General features: G+C 50.5%; 8 protein-coding genes across 8 annotated transcripts; 3 read left to right on the top strand and 5 right to left on the bottom strand.

Annotated features, from left to right (window-relative positions):
- Window positions 1-1988: 1988 nt before the first annotated feature.
- N7508_002990 (anaphase promoting complex subunit DOC1) lies at window positions 1989-3373 on the top strand (the record flags this gene model as incomplete). The annotated part of the gene is made up of 2 exons (XM_058461056.1): window positions 1989-2466; window positions 2544-3373. 2 exons carry the CDS (start codon window positions 1989-1991, stop codon window positions 3371-3373), a joined length of 1308 nt encoding a protein of 435 aa, XP_058321633.1.
- A 259-nt stretch (window positions 3374-3632) lies between these two features.
- Window positions 3633-5046, bottom strand: leu2A (3-isopropylmalate dehydrogenase LEU2; the record flags this gene model as incomplete). The annotated part of the gene is made up of 6 exons (XM_058461055.1): window positions 3633-3865; window positions 3934-4561; window positions 4623-4718; window positions 4773-4838; window positions 4918-4938; window positions 4996-5046. The coding sequence occupies 6 exons, from the start codon at window positions 5044-5046 to the stop codon at window positions 3633-3635; spliced, it is 1095 nt and encodes a 364-aa protein (XP_058321632.1).
- Window positions 5047-5940: 894 nt separating this feature from the next.
- On the bottom strand, window positions 5941-6973 carry N7508_002988 (CDP-diacylglycerol--inositol 3-phosphatidyltransferase; the record flags this gene model as incomplete). The annotated part of the gene is made up of 3 exons (XM_058461054.1): window positions 5941-6309; window positions 6367-6743; window positions 6796-6973. 3 exons carry the CDS (start codon window positions 6971-6973, stop codon window positions 5941-5943), a joined length of 924 nt encoding a protein of 307 aa, XP_058321631.1.
- A 739-nt stretch (window positions 6974-7712) lies between these two features.
- Window positions 7713-9457, bottom strand: ptcA (type 2C protein phosphatase PTC6; the record flags this gene model as incomplete). Its single annotated transcript, XM_058461053.1, has 2 exons — window positions 7713-9352; window positions 9400-9457. The coding sequence occupies 2 exons, from the start codon at window positions 9455-9457 to the stop codon at window positions 7713-7715; spliced, it is 1698 nt and encodes a 565-aa protein (XP_058321630.1).
- A 556-nt stretch (window positions 9458-10013) lies between these two features.
- N7508_002986 (putative RNA splicing factor (Pad-1)) lies at window positions 10014-11812 on the bottom strand (the record flags this gene model as incomplete). Its single annotated transcript, XM_058461052.1, has 4 exons — window positions 10014-10272; window positions 10321-10794; window positions 10845-11153; window positions 11205-11812. 4 exons carry the CDS (start codon window positions 11810-11812, stop codon window positions 10014-10016), a joined length of 1650 nt encoding a protein of 549 aa, XP_058321629.1.
- A 629-nt stretch (window positions 11813-12441) lies between these two features.
- N7508_002985 (fatty acid alpha-hydroxylase) lies at window positions 12442-13612 on the bottom strand (the record flags this gene model as incomplete). The annotated part of the gene is made up of 2 exons (XM_058461051.1): window positions 12442-12595; window positions 12648-13612. The coding sequence occupies 2 exons, from the start codon at window positions 13610-13612 to the stop codon at window positions 12442-12444; spliced, it is 1119 nt and encodes a 372-aa protein (XP_058321628.1).
- A 598-nt stretch (window positions 13613-14210) lies between these two features.
- Window positions 14211-15452, top strand: N7508_002984 (uncharacterized protein; the record flags this gene model as incomplete). The annotated part of the gene is made up of 1 exon (XM_058461050.1): window positions 14211-15452. The coding sequence occupies one exon, from the start codon at window positions 14211-14213 to the stop codon at window positions 15450-15452; it is 1242 nt and encodes a 413-aa protein (XP_058321627.1).
- Window positions 15453-16178: 726 nt separating this feature from the next.
- N7508_002983 (uncharacterized protein) lies at window positions 16179-17769 on the top strand (the record flags this gene model as incomplete). Its single annotated transcript, XM_058461049.1, has 2 exons — window positions 16179-16938; window positions 17000-17769. Coding segments are annotated over 2 exons (1530 nt in total), but the record flags the coding sequence as incomplete, so codon positions are not given.
- Between the last annotated feature and the right edge of the window lie 255 nt (window positions 17770-18024).

Genomic DNA, 18024 nt, shown 5'->3' with positions numbered 1-18024 from the left:
TCAAAATTCAACCCACAGTGAAGACCTGATTACAACAATAGTCGCCTTTACCGCGAAACTCACGGGGCTTTTCACAAATGAGGATGATCTATCCCGTCTGGACACCACTATGGATCAATTACTTAGCGCGAGTATACTGGGGGATGACTTAATGGGTGATGTTCTACTCCTCAATCAATTCCGGAAGGCCTACCTTCTGGCCTTCTATGAATTCCATCAATTCCCAGGACCGCAGGCATGGCTACGTGTGGGTAGAGTGGCGCGCATGGCCTATATCATCGGACTCGACCGCTTGGATGATGCCCGTACGCTCTATGCTGACTGGGAAAGCGTGACTGACGACGATATCCAAGAATGGCGGTCACTCTGGTGGTGCATCTATCGCCTCGATGCCTATTCTAATATGTCCTATGGGACACCGTATCTAGTCGATGACACGGTCATAAGAACTTCTCTCGTTCATAGCCATACTACGCGGTCATCAGATGGCTCTGACGTTTTTCAGAAGCTATACTTGCCGAGCACTTCAGAAGATATATCTAAGGTCCTCCTCGCTGCGCCTTTAGCTCCGGAGACATTGTTAGAGAACGTTCACAACATCACGATCGCTACCCTGCGACAGGCTGGTCTTGTCATCCGCTTGCATCTACTACACTCGCAGGAAAAGATACTTGCACAGGTCACCAAAGTTGAACGACAGCTGGCTACAATTCGCTTGGCTCTCCCGCCTGGCTGGCTGAATCCAAGACGCAACGCATTCTCGAATGAGTCTCACCTTGATCATCATGCACGAACGATTACTATTCTCCATCTCAAAATGGCAGAATTACTCCTTTCAATTGCAGATTGTGCTCTACGACAAGAAGAAGAATGGCTGGTCAGCTGGCAGCGAGTTCTGGAGGCATGTCAGGATATCGCATCTACTGCAGGTCAATGGGATAGCTCCTTTTGTGTCACTGTCGATCCAGCAATTGCCTTTACTATCTTCACGGCTCTGATCTTCCTCGATCTCCACAAAAAGACGGCCTCTACGGCGGATCACAATCTCAGCTCCGACATTGATCACCACATCACTGTACTACATCTTCAACTCCAGCATTTTGGTAACATCTGGACACAACCAAGGCTGCTCAAACGTAAGACATCGTGGCCCACAGATTCGTGGTAACTTTAAGCTAATGAATTCACAGTGTCCTTCGAAAGCTTCAGCCAATCAGTATCTGGTCCGCTTTCCCATCGCCATATTGCTCTAATACTGTCGCGTTTTGAAGCGCCTTTACATCCCAGATGGTTGCAATTTCTCTCAACGGCCAATACAGTTCTGGAAGACTGTCAATAGTGTTCTGGCAATCTCCAAATCCATAATTTAAGCGATGTCTGTTCATGTGTCCATACTTCTGAGTAACACAACATCTACTACAGCAGGGGTCAAAAGGTTGTACACATTGTTATTAAGGACTGGATAGTTTCGACACGAAAGACGCAGACCGAGAAAGCAATTTTAGTCCCTGGGTATGGTGGCCCGTCCGCTTTAGGGCCGACACTGGCGAAGTATACACTGCCATCCTCTTTGCATGCGAATCGCACGAGTTGGGAGAGAAACGACTTTACAGTCACGGTAGAGTTGAAATTGGCGGTTGAAAGGAAACGCATAACTTAAACTACCATGGTCATATGTACCATGGCCAGTTGAGATTGGCGCCAGTATATCTTGATCTTAGAGCTCTTTTTCGGAGGGATCTTCTACGAATATATAGGAAGCTCGAGTCTCTATTCTTGAAAATTGCCTCCAGTCTGGTCAGTCTAATCATGCTAGACTATAAACCCCTAAGCCCTAGTCAATTGATCTATTAAAATAAAATTAAGGATGATACTACGTACGTCCGATTCAAAGAAGAGACAACCTTAACATACCATAGCTAAGACGCTAACCGCAACAGGAAATGCAGCTTCTGTGCGTAAACACGAAACTCCCCGAACAAACAACAATGCCTCACCTACGCCGCCAACCGAACCCACGCGACCTCCCCAACCAAGACCCAACGCAAGGGAATCTGCGCGCCCAATTCCACACCCCGCCAGCCCGACACACACCCTCAAACCCAACCCACCGACTCCCACCATCAACAGGTCCAAATGTGATCACACCAGACGCACTCGCGCAGGCGGGCCACTCCGTGCAGATAAATCCCTTTACGATATTTGGTCGACCGGGCATGGCACAACCTCTGCCGGAAATGGAGACAATGGACGACGACCAGTTCGATGACGATTATGATCCGCGGGGGATGGAGGAGCTAGGCGATGACGAACTGGTCGACCATGATGATTCCTTCGAGATTGAAGATGGCAACGAAGAGCAATATGAGGATTCTGAAATCGATGACGAGGAACTGGAAGAGACGGAAGACGTTGTCCAGGATCAATTCGAAGAAGAAGACCCCGACGAGGAAATGCATGATCGAGGTACGGTGACCATCCTTCTTTACCCAGCTGCTGGCATCTAGTCCCAAACATCCCCGATCCTAACTCACGTTCTACAGAAAAATCACCCTCCCCTCTCCCACCAAACCTACGCGAGATCTCATCTCTAGCTTCCTGGACCGTCTCAACCTCCAAACCAGGCTGCGGCGTCGCAGCCCTCCGCAACACCTCCCCATCCCAATACTGGCAATCCGACGGTCCACAGCCACACACCTTGACGCTACACTTCTTCAAATTAGTCGCCGTCGTGCGCATCCGCGTCTACCTCGACTTCGAACTAGACGAAAGCTACACACCAACAAAAATGATCTTTGCAGCCGGCATGGGCGGCAACGACCTAGTCGAGTTCGCAACCTGGGAAGGCGACGGTCCATGCGGGTGGGTAAATGTCCCACTAGAAGGCGTCGGCGGACGAAACGGCGGCTGGGTACAGAATGACTCCGGGAAGAAGAAACGCCGGTCAACTAGTATGCGGCAGAGGCGGCGGACTGTTTATCGGAACTGTGATTATACAGATCCTGACCATGAACATGATGAGGAGTGTCATCCGGTCTACGAACATGATGAGGAAATTGATAGTCAGGACGACGAGGATGATCCTTATTCTGGAAATGTGCTTAAGGCTATGGTGATCCAGATGCGGATCATGGAGAATCATCAGAATGGAAAGGACACGCATGTTCGTGGTTTCCAGGTTTTCGCTGCTGATGAGAGTCGGCGGAGGGTTGGTGCTGGGCCTTCTGCTTCTGCTGATGTTAGACCCAGGAGGGTTTCGCGTAATTCACATGATTTACGTGGGCGTGTGAGTGATGGTGTTGATACTGAGAAGTTGACTGCGCCTTCTGGGCTTGATGAGCCGGATTGGATGGGTGAGCCGGTGATACGATGAATGCATCAGGGGCAAACGAAGAGAATGAGAATGAAAATTGATGGCGTTGATGGGTATTCAAATGCCGAAATAGGGTTCATATTGGAGTTTATTCGTGTCCAGGTTCAAGATACCCAGTGTCAGTGGAGATATCATACATTATCATTAAGCAATTCCAGGCGAAAAATTAACAGGTTACATCTTAACCGGGTATTCAATTTTGGTTCTTTTTATGCTAGTCATATCTCATATAGAAAACATAGGAGCCGCTGCTCCATATTTACTTGAGCAGCTTCTCCAGCTCGGCAGCGACGGCGTCACCAACCTCAGTGGTCTTGGCCTTGCCGCCGATGTCGCCAGTGCGAACACCAGCCTCGATAACGTTGCTGACGGCCTTTTCGATGATGCGAGCCTCATCGATCATGTTGAAGGAATATTGCATCATCATGGCGACGGAGAGGATAGCAGCGACGGGGTTGACAATACCCTTGCCGGCGATATCGGGAGCGGAGCCTGGACATCAATTAACAATCTGGTAAAAAAGAAAATGAAGAATAAGAAGGAGAAGAACAAGAACATACCGTGAATAGGCTCATAGATGCCGTTAACACGAGCCTTGCCATCAGGAACACCACTCAAACTAGCAGAAGGCAACAAACCAAGCGAACCAGGAATAACACTAGCCTCATCGGAAATGATATCACCGAACAAGTTACTAGTAACAACAATACCATTAAGCTTACGGGGATCCTTAACCATAAGCATAGCAGCAGAGTCAATAAGATGATGACCAATAGAGACCTGAGGGAACTCCTTGGCCATAATCTCAGTAACGACCTTACGCCACAGACGGGAAGTAGCAAGGACGTTAGCCTTATCCAGAGACCAGACGGGCAGAGGGGGGTTGTGCTGCAGAGCGAGGTTGGCGGCCAGACGGGTGATGCGCTCGATCTCGTGGCGCGAGTAGGGCTCTGTGTCCATTGCGTAGCCGCTGCCGTCGTCCTCCTTGCGCTCGCCGAAGTAGATACCACCGGTCAATTCGCGAATGATGTTGAAGTCGACGCCGCGGCAGACTTCAGCCTTGAGTGGGGAGCTGTCGACCAGAGATGGTGCGGCGAAGTTGCAGGGGCGCAGGTTGCCGAATGTGCCCATTTCCTTGCGGAGCTTGAGGATTCCTTGCTCTGGACGGACGGCGCCAGTGCCCCATTTCTTCGTGTATGTTAGTTGTTTTAAATCTTGAGTTTGGGGTTGGATTGGTGGGTTGACGTACGGGACCGCCAATGGCACCGAGGAGAACGGCATCGGCGTTCTTAGCAGCGGTGAGAGCCTCGTCAGTCAAGGGGGAGCCAGTGGCATCGATGGAAGCCTGCAATTGTCAGCTATGGAGCCTTGCTTCGGGTCGTGGTATATGTATACGTACACCACCGAGCAGGTGATCCTGCAGTTTGAAGGCGACATCACGGTTCTTCTCAATGACACGGAGGATCTAAAGCAATGCAATTAGCATCTGCACCTGCATCTGCAATTTGTATGATTCTGCATGATCGCAGTTTTCTCGAATTTACCTTGATAGCCTCGGCAGTAACCTATATCGAATGTCAGTAGATGCTCGGATGGTGGGGTTCTTGTTCTCAACCACGTACCTCGGGACCACAGTGGTCACCACCAAAGACAACGACGTTGAAGGAAGACATGTTTGAGCAGAGAATACAAATGAAAGTGACTCAATTGGTGTTCAGGGGAGCTTCAGTTATAAAATCGGCCGACGCGGGTGAATTCGACCCCGCCATCTCCGAAATCGGCGGCCGATGACATAAACGCGTCGCTTATTCCCGGTAGCTTCATCTATATCTTCACATAGCTCTCTATGTGAAGATTGCCATTGTGACAATGCTGGCTTACTTGGTGTTGCAGTGGATATGATCAGTGTGCATATACCTGTTGGTCAATTGGTGTGTCAACTGGGGGCAATTGCATTGACAGATATATTCATTGGGACAAGCTAGGCCGAGCTTCAGAAGATACACACCTTGTTCAATACGCAATGACAGTAGTCTAGTCACTCATCCCAAGAACTACATAATTCATCATGACTAGCGTCACCGACGCTGAAAAAGCATTAAATGATGTATAATGGCATTAAGAATGACTAAAGGAAACAAGATCGAAAAAAGACACAAGCCAGACAAGAAAGCCCAGGCCAAGAAAATGGGTAGACGTGAAGAGTGAAAAAGAGGGAGGAAAGAAGAAGAGAAGCAACAGGGCAGTAAAAACACAACCCGCGTGTGTACTGTACAAAGTCCCAGAAAGCGTATTATGTCTGGGCCACCAAACAAGCAGTGGCCAAAACAATTCATGAATAGGATCCAGCTACCAGATCAACCATTGCCCGAGAGAGGAAGGGAATGGGACAGCTCTAACTACTGTCCGCTTGCTCGTCCCTGAAAACACAGACCGTCGCTCCAAGACATGCATGACAAGAAGGGGAAGGGGGAATAGAGTGTGCGATAGGGGATGTGCTAGAAGCTCGAATCAGGAGACTAGCTAGCTACCATCTTGATAGCATTCACGTCTCAAATTCGCGTCCTTCATTTCTTGCGGTTGGCCCGGCGGGCTTGGAGGTCACCCTCAGCCATCCAGCGGGCAGCATTGACCATCTGCACCACGTTGACAAACTGCTTGAAAGCCATAACGGGGAGCGAGATGCCAGTGATGATCCAGGGCCAGGTGCTCTCAAGCTTGTTGGCACGGGCCATCTCAAGGGCACCAGCGCTCCATGGGCTGGCGAAGAGACTGGCAGGCTCCGGGTGAGCAGGGTTTCCAGGCTGAGCGGAGGAGGCCTGAGCCTCGGGGACAGGCTGCAGGAGCGAGGGAGACAGAATAGGCGAGGAGAAGGAGAGAAGGTAGAGGCCGATGAAGAAGGCCTCGTTGAGAGCGCAGCAGATGAACAGGACGGTCTAAGTAAAGGAACAGTTTAGCTTGGATGCTCAGCAAACTTTATCATTGCGACATACCTTGCTGTTGTAGTACTGGTAGAGAATCCAGCTGCGGCTGGAGTCGACCTTCTTGTGGCTCTGGTCGGATCCGCCCATGCTGAGAGTCGCGTACATGTGCATGTAGTGACTGGCCATGTCGAGGCAGATCAGGGCCTGGAAGATGATTGCCCAACGGGGCCAGGCGGAGCTCAGGAAGACCAGCAGACAAGCGGTTGTGCAGCGGTCAGTCACCATGTCCAAGACAGCACCGAAGGTGGTGGATTGGTTGAAATAACGCGCTGCGTAGCCATCTAAAGCGTCGAGCAGGCATGACACGGTGTAGAGGAAGGAACATGTCCGGGGATGGAGCGGCATGTAGTATAGAGAGGCGAAGGTCAGGACGACTCGGGAGTATCCTGGGAGCTAGTCAGACGCTAAAACTGATGGCGTTGCCGAAAGGCATCCTACCGATGATGTTGGGGGCAAAGAGGAAGATGTTCTCCCTGGGCTCCTCCCGCGCGGCGGACTTGGATCTCTTCTTAGATGGTGTGCGCTTGGATGGTGTTGACACCGAGCTATTTCCGCTAGGTGAGTCTTCGCTCTCCTCTTTGAGAGCGGCCTTTTGTCGTCGTGTTCGTGCGCTCATTGTGAATGTGTGTGTGGGGACGGGCTTGGAAGTTGAAATGGGTTCAGATTCGACTCGAAACGGGCCGATCGCAATTCTTTATAGCTGGATATCACGACTGTCAGCTTGATGCAGCCAAGGCCAGGCAACGAGGCGGGATTCGGAAATAGACATACCGTCACGGTTCAAAACTGATAATGATATGAAGTTCCCAGATGGGATAAGGATAGGAAGGTGGAGGTGAAAGGAGGGTACTCAAAGATTGGATAGTTGACACGCAATCAAAGAAAAAGAAGGACAAGGGATGAAGTTGGAAGATCAGGAGAGTGGAATGTCCACACTGACGGATTACTCGGATCCTTGGAAGCTTCCCGGGAACCCACTGTAGGATCTTCAATATGAAACAGCGCAATATTGTGCAAGTACAGAATAGACGTGTTGTCTGGTTCCTATGCTGACATTTTCTTATCTTTGCCTATTTAGATAGCCTGAGCTTGTAAGGTGTTGATACTTTCTTAGTCAGACGAAATATCTACTCTGCGCCATATGCAGCTATATCAAAGCTGTGGTTTTTAGATCAGACATATAAAACTGTCCTCAAACACACAGAAACGGTGTAGTAAAAAGATCACAGCCTCAGGCCGCAAAATTTTGTATTCACCCACTTGATGCAAAATATTCTCAACCTATAGACACCAACAATTATATGCGATAGCCAACAGGCCAGCAAAAAATATATACAGAACGCTCAAAAGAGCCATCACGTCCGTGACCTGCGCGGATCAGTAGCATCCTGACGACGCCACTCACGAGACTCCTTAGTCCCCAAGCTCCCAACACCACCTTCAAGTCTTCTCTCCCAGCCACCAAGCCGGATAACAAGACAAGTAGCGTTGTCACCCTCCTTAGTAACCTCAGTAGAGAAATTGACCACGTCGCGCGCACCCTGCTCAGGTGTCCTGGATTCCTTGACGATATCCACAATCTCCTGATCAAGCAGGGTTCCGCTGATGCCATCGGACACCATGACCAAGAACGAGAACTCAGCGGGTCCCATCTCAATGCGCTTGAGTTCTGGCTCGGCGGAGACGCCGATGCGCTTGGATTGCATGTCGCCGAAGGCGCGCGTATTGGCCAGCCCGCTCATGCGCTCTTCGCCGAAGGAGTCTGTCACAAAGGTTGCTGCATAGCGGCGGAGTCGGCTTGCTTCAATTGGCGAGGAAGGGTGGTGGTTTGATGTTAGTGGGATTGCTTCACCTGTTAGCGTTGAACAGAGGAGCATACGGGTGTCGCCAACGTGGGCTACTAGGAGGCTCGACGGTCCAATAGGGTGCCAAAATGGGGTTGGGGTGGGCGTTGAGATCATGGCGATGCTCCCTGTGCTGCCGCCCTTGAAACGGCTGGGTCCACCGATTTTGGGGGAACGAGTCATGCTGGGTCGATGGAATATTTCGTCGTCGTTCAGGGGTCTCTCGGCCTGAACGAGATCATTGTCTCGTTTGGCGGCTTGCGCCTTGAGGAAGTCGAGGTCTGCACGGAGAAAGGCGTATTCCATTACTTCTTCGATAGAAATGTGATTAAGGATACTGGGGTCCTTAGACTCGAGGCCGTGGTAGGCGAAATTTGGCGGCTTAAATCGCTTGAAGTAACCGCCAACTATACGTCTCCAGTCTTGAACAAGGTTCTTCTCCAGATCACCGATCTTGTTCCGGTTACCTTCTTGCATGACAGGTAGCTCGCTGTTGGAAGGTGGAATTTCCGCGCCGGGCTGGAGACTCGACTTGAGATCGATATCAACAGCCGCATCTTGGATATATTCGTGCAAGTAGTCTCTCAAGAACGCACTGCAGTCAACTCCGCCATGGCCGTCAAAGACACCGAAGTAGAAGACCTGCGGATCACCACTAGCTGTCTCCGCAGCGCGCGACTCGCGCGGTTTGGGCAAAGCTTCTCCGTTGTTCCGACGTTTGATAGTCAGCGACGCCGGGGGTCGCTTCGCAAAAGCCGGGATGTCAATGACACCAGCTTGGTATGTGTCTTCATTGGCAGGGCGAGTGCCACGGGCGGTAACGGCGCCGAAATGGTGCTTCGCACTGCGAAGTGGAATCCGAACGACAGTTGTCTCGCGATCTATTAGGGCCTGGTATGAGGCCGAAGCGGCTTGGTATGAGGCCGAAGCGGAAGCCGGCGACTGCGGCGTATCTCCGGTATGCGGTACGGAGGCGGAGCGAGGGAGCTTATGGAACGGAGCGGATGGACCACGGGGATCGGGGTGAAGCGAGGACGAGGGCAGATGTGTCACGAAGTAATCGTGGAACTGTGGCTGCTTCTTGACCGTCGACTGGCCAATGGGTGACGCAAGGTCGGAACTGTAGTATCGAGCTCGCAGAAGGGCGGAGCCTGTTGCGATTAGCTATATTCCGGAGGGATCTGGGGTCTTTCCATACTGTAACGGTCGGCCGAGGTCCAGACTCGGCCTATTCGCCTCACTGCAAGGAGAATCATTGGCCCATTGAGGAGAGTGAAGGTGAAGGTCAAGGTCAAAGGAGGGTTGAAGAACCGGGCGTGGGGGAGCCGTGGCCCGAGCGTCGGCAGATAAGAACAGTTGGGTCGGCACATCCGTTCCGCTATATTTCTAAATTTCTATACTTCATCTGGTGTATATTGAATAAATAGCAGACAGCACATACAATAATAATGAGTGATAGTCTCAGCAGGGCAATACGTCTACACAGCTACGCAGTTCAACCTCCCAACCTCCCAACTCAAGGCTTATGCAACGTTACATCACTACACGAATGGAAGGTGTTTAGATAATTTGATTTGAGAATGAAGAAGAGCATTCGATATGCAGGCCACGCTACTTAAACAATCATATCGAAAAGAACGGCTCATGAAGTGGCCACAAAGAATCACGCTAAAGAAATCGGCACCTACCAGGAGCAGAATCATCCAGAGAGGCCTAGGCAAGAAGTCAAGGGATCTGCTTTCAGAGAATGTGCCAGGTTAGATATCACAGAACCAGTTGGGGACCCACGGCATTGGCTGTTGAATAGCCATATTATATGGCCTTGGTGCGGGAGAAAAGACTGCTGTAGACGGCATCCACGACAGGCTGGGCGGTAATCTGCTTGCCGCCAAAGAAACGGCCGTTGAGACCCTTGATCGCGTTCTCGCCGCCCTGGACACGGTCGAACTTGAGATAGATATCGCCCTGGGAGTTGGGATCTAGCGAAATGTGAACAACACGACCATATTTCGACTCGCATTCAGAGCGAACGTCGTCCTCCAATTCCTTCATCCAGGTTTCACCAGTCTCCCTGTGAGATTTTAGCAGTTGTTCTCGAATAGAAAGTGGAAATACTTACTCGGCGGGATCAAACATATTGCGCAGCATCACGCAACGACTGGCCATGTTGACATTAACGGGAAGGGGCTTGGTCTCGGTCTTGGGTCGGAGAACCTTATGCTGGTCTTCGGCAGGTTGGGGGTCATCTGTTCGTGCGAGTTTCCTCATCAACGCGTCCCTACTGTAATTGTTGAAATTCACACCGGCAACATCGGTGTCGTCAAGGGCACTGGCACCACCGCCCTTCTCGGATTCACGGCCACCGGCACGATCGAAGCTGTTCGAGCCACCGGCTTGAATGCCACGTCCACCTTGACCGGAGAACGAAGAGCCCTGGAACTGTTGGCTGCTGGACTGGGAGCCCTGCTGACGAGTGGCGGTCGACTCGGGGGTGAACTTATCATTGCCAAGGCCGACACGAATGGCGCGTCCAGCAAGGTCGAAACCGTTCATTTTCTCCAATGCTTCACGGGCCTGGGTTGGGTCGCGGAACCTAAATATCGTTAGTAATGAAGGGTGGAAAAAATGTAAGGGAAAACGTACTGTACAAATGCATATCCTTTACTGCGGCCAGTCTCATCTTTCTGCAATTGAACAAATTCGAGCTCGCCAAAGGGTTCGAAAACGTTCTGGAGATCACTCTCAGTAATGCTGAAATGGACGTTACCAACGTAAAGTCTGTGAAAGGGTGCGGTGTGCTGGGATCCGGAGCTAGCCTCGGGGTTACGGGCCTGACGGTTCTTTTCGGCCTCGGTCAATTGCGCGATAATGGGAATGCCTAGAAGCTTTTGGCCGGTGAGTTGAATGGCAGCGGGCACGGACTCCTCATCTCTGAATTCGACGTAGCCAACACTGTGCGAAGATTAGTATACGGTTGTGAGAAGGACTGGAAGAGAGACATACCCTTTGGATCGAAGGCTAACACGGTCCTTTACAATTTGAGCATCCTTAACGGGGCCGACCTTTTCGAAGAATTCAGCCAGCTCCTTGGATCGGAGTCGAGCAGCAAGTTGCTGCACAAAAATAGTGCGCTTGTCACGTTCATCCTCATTGAGCACAGGGGACTTGCTATTTCCTCGGCGGCTGGGAGTTCCACCACGGCGGTCCTGGCGGGGGCGACGCTCATCGTCGCGGTCACGGCGGTTGGGTCTGTAGTGGCGATCATCAGGAGAACGAGTGCGAGCCCGACCTCCACCTCGGTAGAAATCTCCACTGGAACGGTAATCATCGCCACGGCGGCGAGGGCGGCGGCGATCACTTTCGCGGCTGCGGCTTCTGCGACGGCTTCTCTGGCTTCCGTTAGCACTGCCAAGCTCGCTGCGCGGGCTCTTCATGTCCTCATCGCCGTCGATATCACGGTCAGGGCGGCGGCGTCTCTCGCGGGAACGGGTACGCTTGTCATCAGGGTCCGCACGGGGGGAGCGGGTATCACGGTCATCAGATCTGGCGGGGGTCTGCGCGGGGGCTGCATCAGTGGCCTCCAGGAGGGCCTCGACGTTCAGTCCGGACATGGAGAGTGCGTCGCGACTTGGGGGAGAGGGGGTTTAGTTCGCTGTAGTCAGACAGCAGATGACGGGACAAGAGTAAGAGTTGAACTGGTCGGAATGGAGAATCAGTCTCTCAACAAGAATCAGGTCGAGACAGCTGTGGATTAGACTGTGGGTATCACATAATTATATCGAGGAAAAGTGATGGGGAAAGAGAGCGGTGAGTGCATTGGATCACGTGATGGAGAGAATTTCACAAGACGCTAGGCGGTTAGCCACGATTCTGCCGGTTCATCTGCGCCATTATTGGTGGAACATTTGAACGGCCCAGCTTGGTGAATACTGTAAGAAATTTACAAGTTTGATATGTTCTTCACAAGGGGCTTATCAGTAAATTATCGATGGTATTATGATTAATGTGCATGTGGACTAATAAGTAATACTTGAAGATATAGGGTCATCAACGAGTTTCGTAGGATGACCGGAAACGGCTGACGAATTCCACCGTACAAGAGTAGGCCCTCCCAGGGCCGAAGAAAAACCACAAACTCCGCAGGTGCCAATGAATAGTAGAGTCGAATCACAGACTCTGTCGTAGTCGACATGAAGTCATGACTCAAGGCCGAGGCCCCTTAGGAATGGTATGGACAAACTCACTGAGCCTTGATTCCCTTGGGAGGGGGAGTCTCGAGCTCAGTGCCAAAGACACGATCCCAGAATCGACTTGTCACACCAAATCCATTCTCGAAGTCGGCAAAGTGGTGCTGAAGGTGGTACTTCTTGAGATCCTTATAGTACAGAGGAAGGCTAAAGCCATGTTAGCAATGTACCTGTGCCGAAACTCAGGGGTTAAACCTACTTGCGGTGGTGCAGGAAATAGTGGGTCATATCGTAGCATATATATCCGAAGACTCCGCCGCAGAAGACTGTTACGGCTGCAAACCAGTTGTAGAAGAAGACGGTATGGGCCAGCTTCCAGAAAGGCACAGCCAAGACCACGAATAGTGTCGGAGGCATGACAAGGCGGTACTTGTCCATGGGAAGGTAGTGGTGGATACCGTGAAGGAGGAAGTGAAGAGTCAGACCAACCCGGTTGTCGGGAAGCCAGTGGTCAACGTGAAAGAGGAATCGGTGCATCAGATACTCGATCAGAGTCCAGAGGCAGACACCGCCAATCCAGTAGGAAGCGGTGACAGAAACGTTTCCAAGTCCTGATAATCCGACCATGGTTCCGTAGATAACCGGAGGCAGCCAGAGTGACGGAACGACATACCAAGAGGTCTTGCTAAGAGGCTCGAGGAAGTTGCCAAACAGAGGAGCAGACTCTCCACCACGGTAGTGACGGGGGCGGTGAATCTGCTCCAAGTAGAACTCCTTAGAAAAGTTGCTATTCCATAGCTGCATAAGAAGCGGCTTGTTCATGTCTAGGAACTTGTGTGTCTTGAAATCTTGGGTGTAGTCCGTATCGATCGAGAGATCCTCCTCGCGCGACATTCCGGTGCTGACGTAGGTAGGACCTGTTTCAGTCTCGATCGCGGTAGTAGAGGTCTTTCCAGGTGTACAGGCATTGGACACGAAGCCAATGTGGTACTCGTCCAAGATCTCATAGGCGGCGTCAGTATGTGCATGAGATATCTCGTCCTTGAGGATATCTGTCGCATCCTTGCCTCCATACTCCAGAATCAGATCACCGCCACCGGGGTGGGCATCGAGGAAATCGGTAACATCGTAAACATTGCGCCCCAAGGTAATAAAACACGACTTGGCGGTGTTGTGGGATTCAACCTCGACGGAGGTGAATGTCGGTAGAACCCTTCCAGGCATGATGAGGAAAAGAAAAGAAGGCGTATGCGTAGGAAGTGAAGGGATGTAAACGGAGATAAATTATTCAGGGGAGTGGCGTGACAAGAAAAAACGATCGGGGATCCGCCCACTCCGAAATCTCTGATATTTTAACCAACGCAAATCAGGCCACAACCTGATTATAATGAGATTCTGAATACACAGTCCTGACCAGAAATCAGGCCATAATGATTCCATGCATATAGATTCTGCTAATAGCCTATGTGATGACATAAGCCAGCTGACTAACCATCTACACCACGCGCCATATCGAGTTAGAACTGGCTTCAACTGGCTTTGGCTTCTCTTCCTACCGGTCGATCAGGCTGACAGACCCATCAAGCCCCATGAGTGGGCACAAGGGGGAGTTTCCGATTCTGATCCAGCGCTGCTCTCGGCACACTCCACAGCTTTAGCGCATCCTGCGCGGGAATTGGGGCCGGGAAGTTTCCATCTGTGATTTATCTCTCGATTCCAAATTGAGGCAGGGGTTAGACATCAGTGGAGTTCCCCCTCTTGTTGGCTTTTTCCGTTTTCCCTTCTCTCTTTCCCCCCCTCCCCTCCTCCACCTCTCTACACCATGTCGACCGCGGGGGATTGGATCCTTGAGAATCCAATTCTGTCCTATCTGCAAACATTAATCGCAACCAAGAAGAATCTTCCCCATGGGCAACCAGTGGCCGCATATGTCTCCCATAGCCACACTGACTCGGCTTCACTTCTGCGGCTGGCCGCAGAATTGGGCCCCCACATTGCCATCTTACAGGTGCCAGCCGAAGTCATTGACGATTGGGGCAGTGACACAGTTGATGAATTGCAGTATCTCGCCCGAAAACATGGATTTCTACTCTGGGAAGGTAGCAAGATTCTGAACTCACTGGTTGGGTTTATGGGCCGGGGCGATGCGCCGCTGGAGACGCGCCAAGCGCTTTCCGAATTGATCAAAAAATCATACGCCAGTGGTCCGATAAGAACGGCAACTTGGGCCAACGTGGCCACTTCGTGGGCCCCCGCCGTGGCTGTCAATCAACAAGAAAAGGATGCCTTAATCCCGACCTTGCGGACTGCGGCCCGCGAGGCGGTTGCGACAACCGCAAAGACCATTCGGACGGAGATTTCCGTTGACAGGAATGATGACTCCTCCGAGGATGAAATAGAAGTATCTGTTTCATCTGAGTCAACAAGCAATGGCTGGAAAGAGTTTAGCCCCGACAATATGGGTGGCGCGCTACGCAAATCGTCAACCATCTCAGTCACGGAATACAAGACACCTCATCCCGATATCCAACCAGAGAACGGTGTTCCAGCCCCGCCCACATTCGCCCGCAGTATATCGCTCTGTTTGCCCAGTTCCATTAACACCGGTTTCAAGCCAGAGTTCCGCCAGAGTACGATAATCGCCGCATTGGCCAACTCCGACTTCGTCCTGGGTTTCGCCACCAGCGAGCCCTTCTTCGTCAACTACCGAGGCAATGATATATTTGAATTGGCCTTAATGGATGGCTGTGGGGTCGCCCAAGAAGGCATGGACTGCTCTTTACTCGCCAATTCGCCTTATGCCGATATGCAGGGCTCAGTGGCTATATTCTCACTCATCCCACCCCCGCTCGGCAACGATTTTGAATATGACCCCAACTTCAAGCCCAATGGAATGGCTATGAGTGATAGTGAGGTCCCAGCTTCGGCGCAATATCTCCACCACATCGTCGGTCAGGCAGTCGCCTTCCGGGAGCAGCGTCGACAAGAGCATCAACCCAATGGATCGAGCAGTGAACAAGTCGGTCCTAATCTCTTGCATTTCCCAGCGGTTATTATTGCATAGCTTCAGCTACTAGCGCCAGCTGTTCTGCATGCCCTTTGGTTTTTTTTTTTCAACGAACGTTAACGACCATTTTGACGATCTTGGACTTTGTTTGTATTCTAGATGCCAATCTCACGTTGGCATCGATGCTATTAGGATACTTGTCCCTCTACCTGAAAGAAAGAGAAAAAAAAGTTTTGTATATGCAAATGAATTGGAAGCACATATTTTACTTGGATTGTCTACATTAAATACTCTCAATGTCTCTTTGTTAGCCCCGCTATAACTACATGGCGATCTGTTTTGCAGCCCTTGAAATCAGGCATACTTATTTCCTAAGGTGGAACGTAATTCACGTGCCCAGGATTAGTCACCAATATGGAAATCACCTGGGCAGGCATATCAACATTGTAGGCGCTTTCTTTTCTACCAATATTATCGTCCTTTCCTAAAGACTTTATACATGTCCATTATATGGCACATCTGCATCTACCTGACTGCATAATTCGATTTGCGTTTGGCTGTCCAAGACTTCAGCTCATTGCAAACCACACACATAGCCATATCTTCGACATGAATATCTGAGATTTCAACGTGCTATCATGAGAGGAACCAACTCAGCTTTCTGGACAAAGCATTCTTCGACACTTTATATCTTTCAATGCTTTTTCTTTACTGCGTCAAATTATATATTGCCTCACATATAATATCAACGAACCCGAAAGTTAACATTGGGATCCAATAATCATGGGTCACGACAAAAACGAACAGGGCAATGAAACGGGCTCAAGCATGGAAGAAACGGACCCTTCTATCAAAGTGATCACCGGTGAGGGAGACTTGATCATCGAGTACAGTTCTGCCGGTGATTCCACGTCAACAACCCGGAGATGGCAAGTGGCAAGCGAGCTTCTCAGTTCCAACAGTCCGTACTTTCATGCACTGCTAGACCCTACCAAGTTCTCCGAGGGAAGGCAATTCAGTGCTCAAAAGCAAGCCTGGAACGAAAGTCAAGGGTCACACCTTGCCTCACAGCATTTGTTGCCCACGGTGAAACTCCCAAGTGGCATACTGACCAGCACATGTGAGGAAGACTCTATCGAGCTTTTCTTACAAATACTATGTCTGAAATCTTTGAACGAAGAAGAAAGTGCGTCGTTCGAGCATGAGTTGAAATTCTTGTCTACGTCACTTGTTGCGAGGTTGATTGATCTTGCCGATTCGTTCAACTCTCCGCGTATTATTCAAGACATACTCCGAAAAGTTGGATATTCTTACGGAAAGACGAAACCGTCACTCATTGCCAAGCTTAGCGCTTCAACCTTGCAAATGAAGGAAGATCGGATTCGGCAGATCATCTTGATATCTGCCTATCTCAATGACTCAAGAGTCACCAAAATCATGACCCACGCTTTATTGGTCATTGGATCCAGATTCTGGATCAATGGACTAGAATATCCGGAAGAAGAAACTTTGCGCTGGCGTTATCTACCAAACGGTCTCGAAGGTAAGCTTTCGTCTGAAACTTCCAAAAAGTCTATTCGAATACTAAGCCCGGTGACCAACAGAGGAAATCTATTACAGACGTCAAAGCGTCATGAACACCATAACTGACCTCCAAGCATATTTCCTACGGGTCTATGGATGCCTTGAAGACCCCGACGGCGCAAAAGCAGCACCCAACACGAGAAAGCCAGGTGCAGCATTCACAACATCAGCGCCACTGACCGTCCACCTGCGTCAATTCCAATGCCGAGGTGGGTTAAACAACGCCAGCCAATGTGATCTCTTTCAACTAGGTCAAATGACACGTTTCTTCTCACTGCGCGCCAAAACCATCTTCTTAGGCTCGACGTTGATAGACCCCGACTTCAGCGCAAACACCAATGAAGATAGTCACAGTGTCGGCGAAGAGAAAATTGGCCACTCAGTTAAGACCCCGGCAGGTCCACCGTCTGATATAACCGCCATCATCGCCTCCCTCAAACAATACCCAGATTACCCAATCGACGAAGCACATTCCGGCTGTGGTGTCCGGCGCCGAATCATGGCTCCGTTGGAATGTATTGAGAAATTCATCCGGGACGATCGCGGTCTGCTCGGTATCATCCTTCCAATCTTGGACCCCCTCGTGTCAGATATCTCACAGCTAGCAAAGTGGACACCATGGGCAGATCTGGTCAACAAGAAGCAAACGGTCGAAGTTTCCTTCGCGAGGGTTACTGCCGTGTATTACCCATTAGCACCACAGAAGAACCAGCTGAGCCGCTCTACGCCTCAAGAAGAAGTTGGTCGGTTGTTATTCACTGCAGCTAAGCGAGATTGGACAGCGACTTCGGGGTAAATGTGCATCAGCAATGGTTCAATTAAACCTTGGATATGTATATACTGCCAATAAATAAAACAAAATAAGTAGAAGCACATGCCCAATTACTACAAACGGAGATGTCCCTCTAACCTTAACATGTACCTACATCTTCATCCAGTATACGTCACAATGCGCAATCGAACACGATGCTTATACATCCCTTTCCAGTGCGTAGGACACGCGACAGAATGACGACACTGAAAAGATATCAGATGTCTTGAGACC

This window comes from Penicillium antarcticum (assembly GCF_028974205.1).
Source record: "Penicillium antarcticum strain IBT 31339 chromosome Unknown utg000003l_segment0_segment0, whole genome shotgun sequence".
Classification (NCBI taxonomy): Eukaryota; Fungi; Ascomycota; class Eurotiomycetes; order Eurotiales; family Aspergillaceae; genus Penicillium; species Penicillium antarcticum.
Note: the sequence above shows the minus strand (reverse complement) of the source record. Positions and strands in the feature narration are given on the sequence as shown.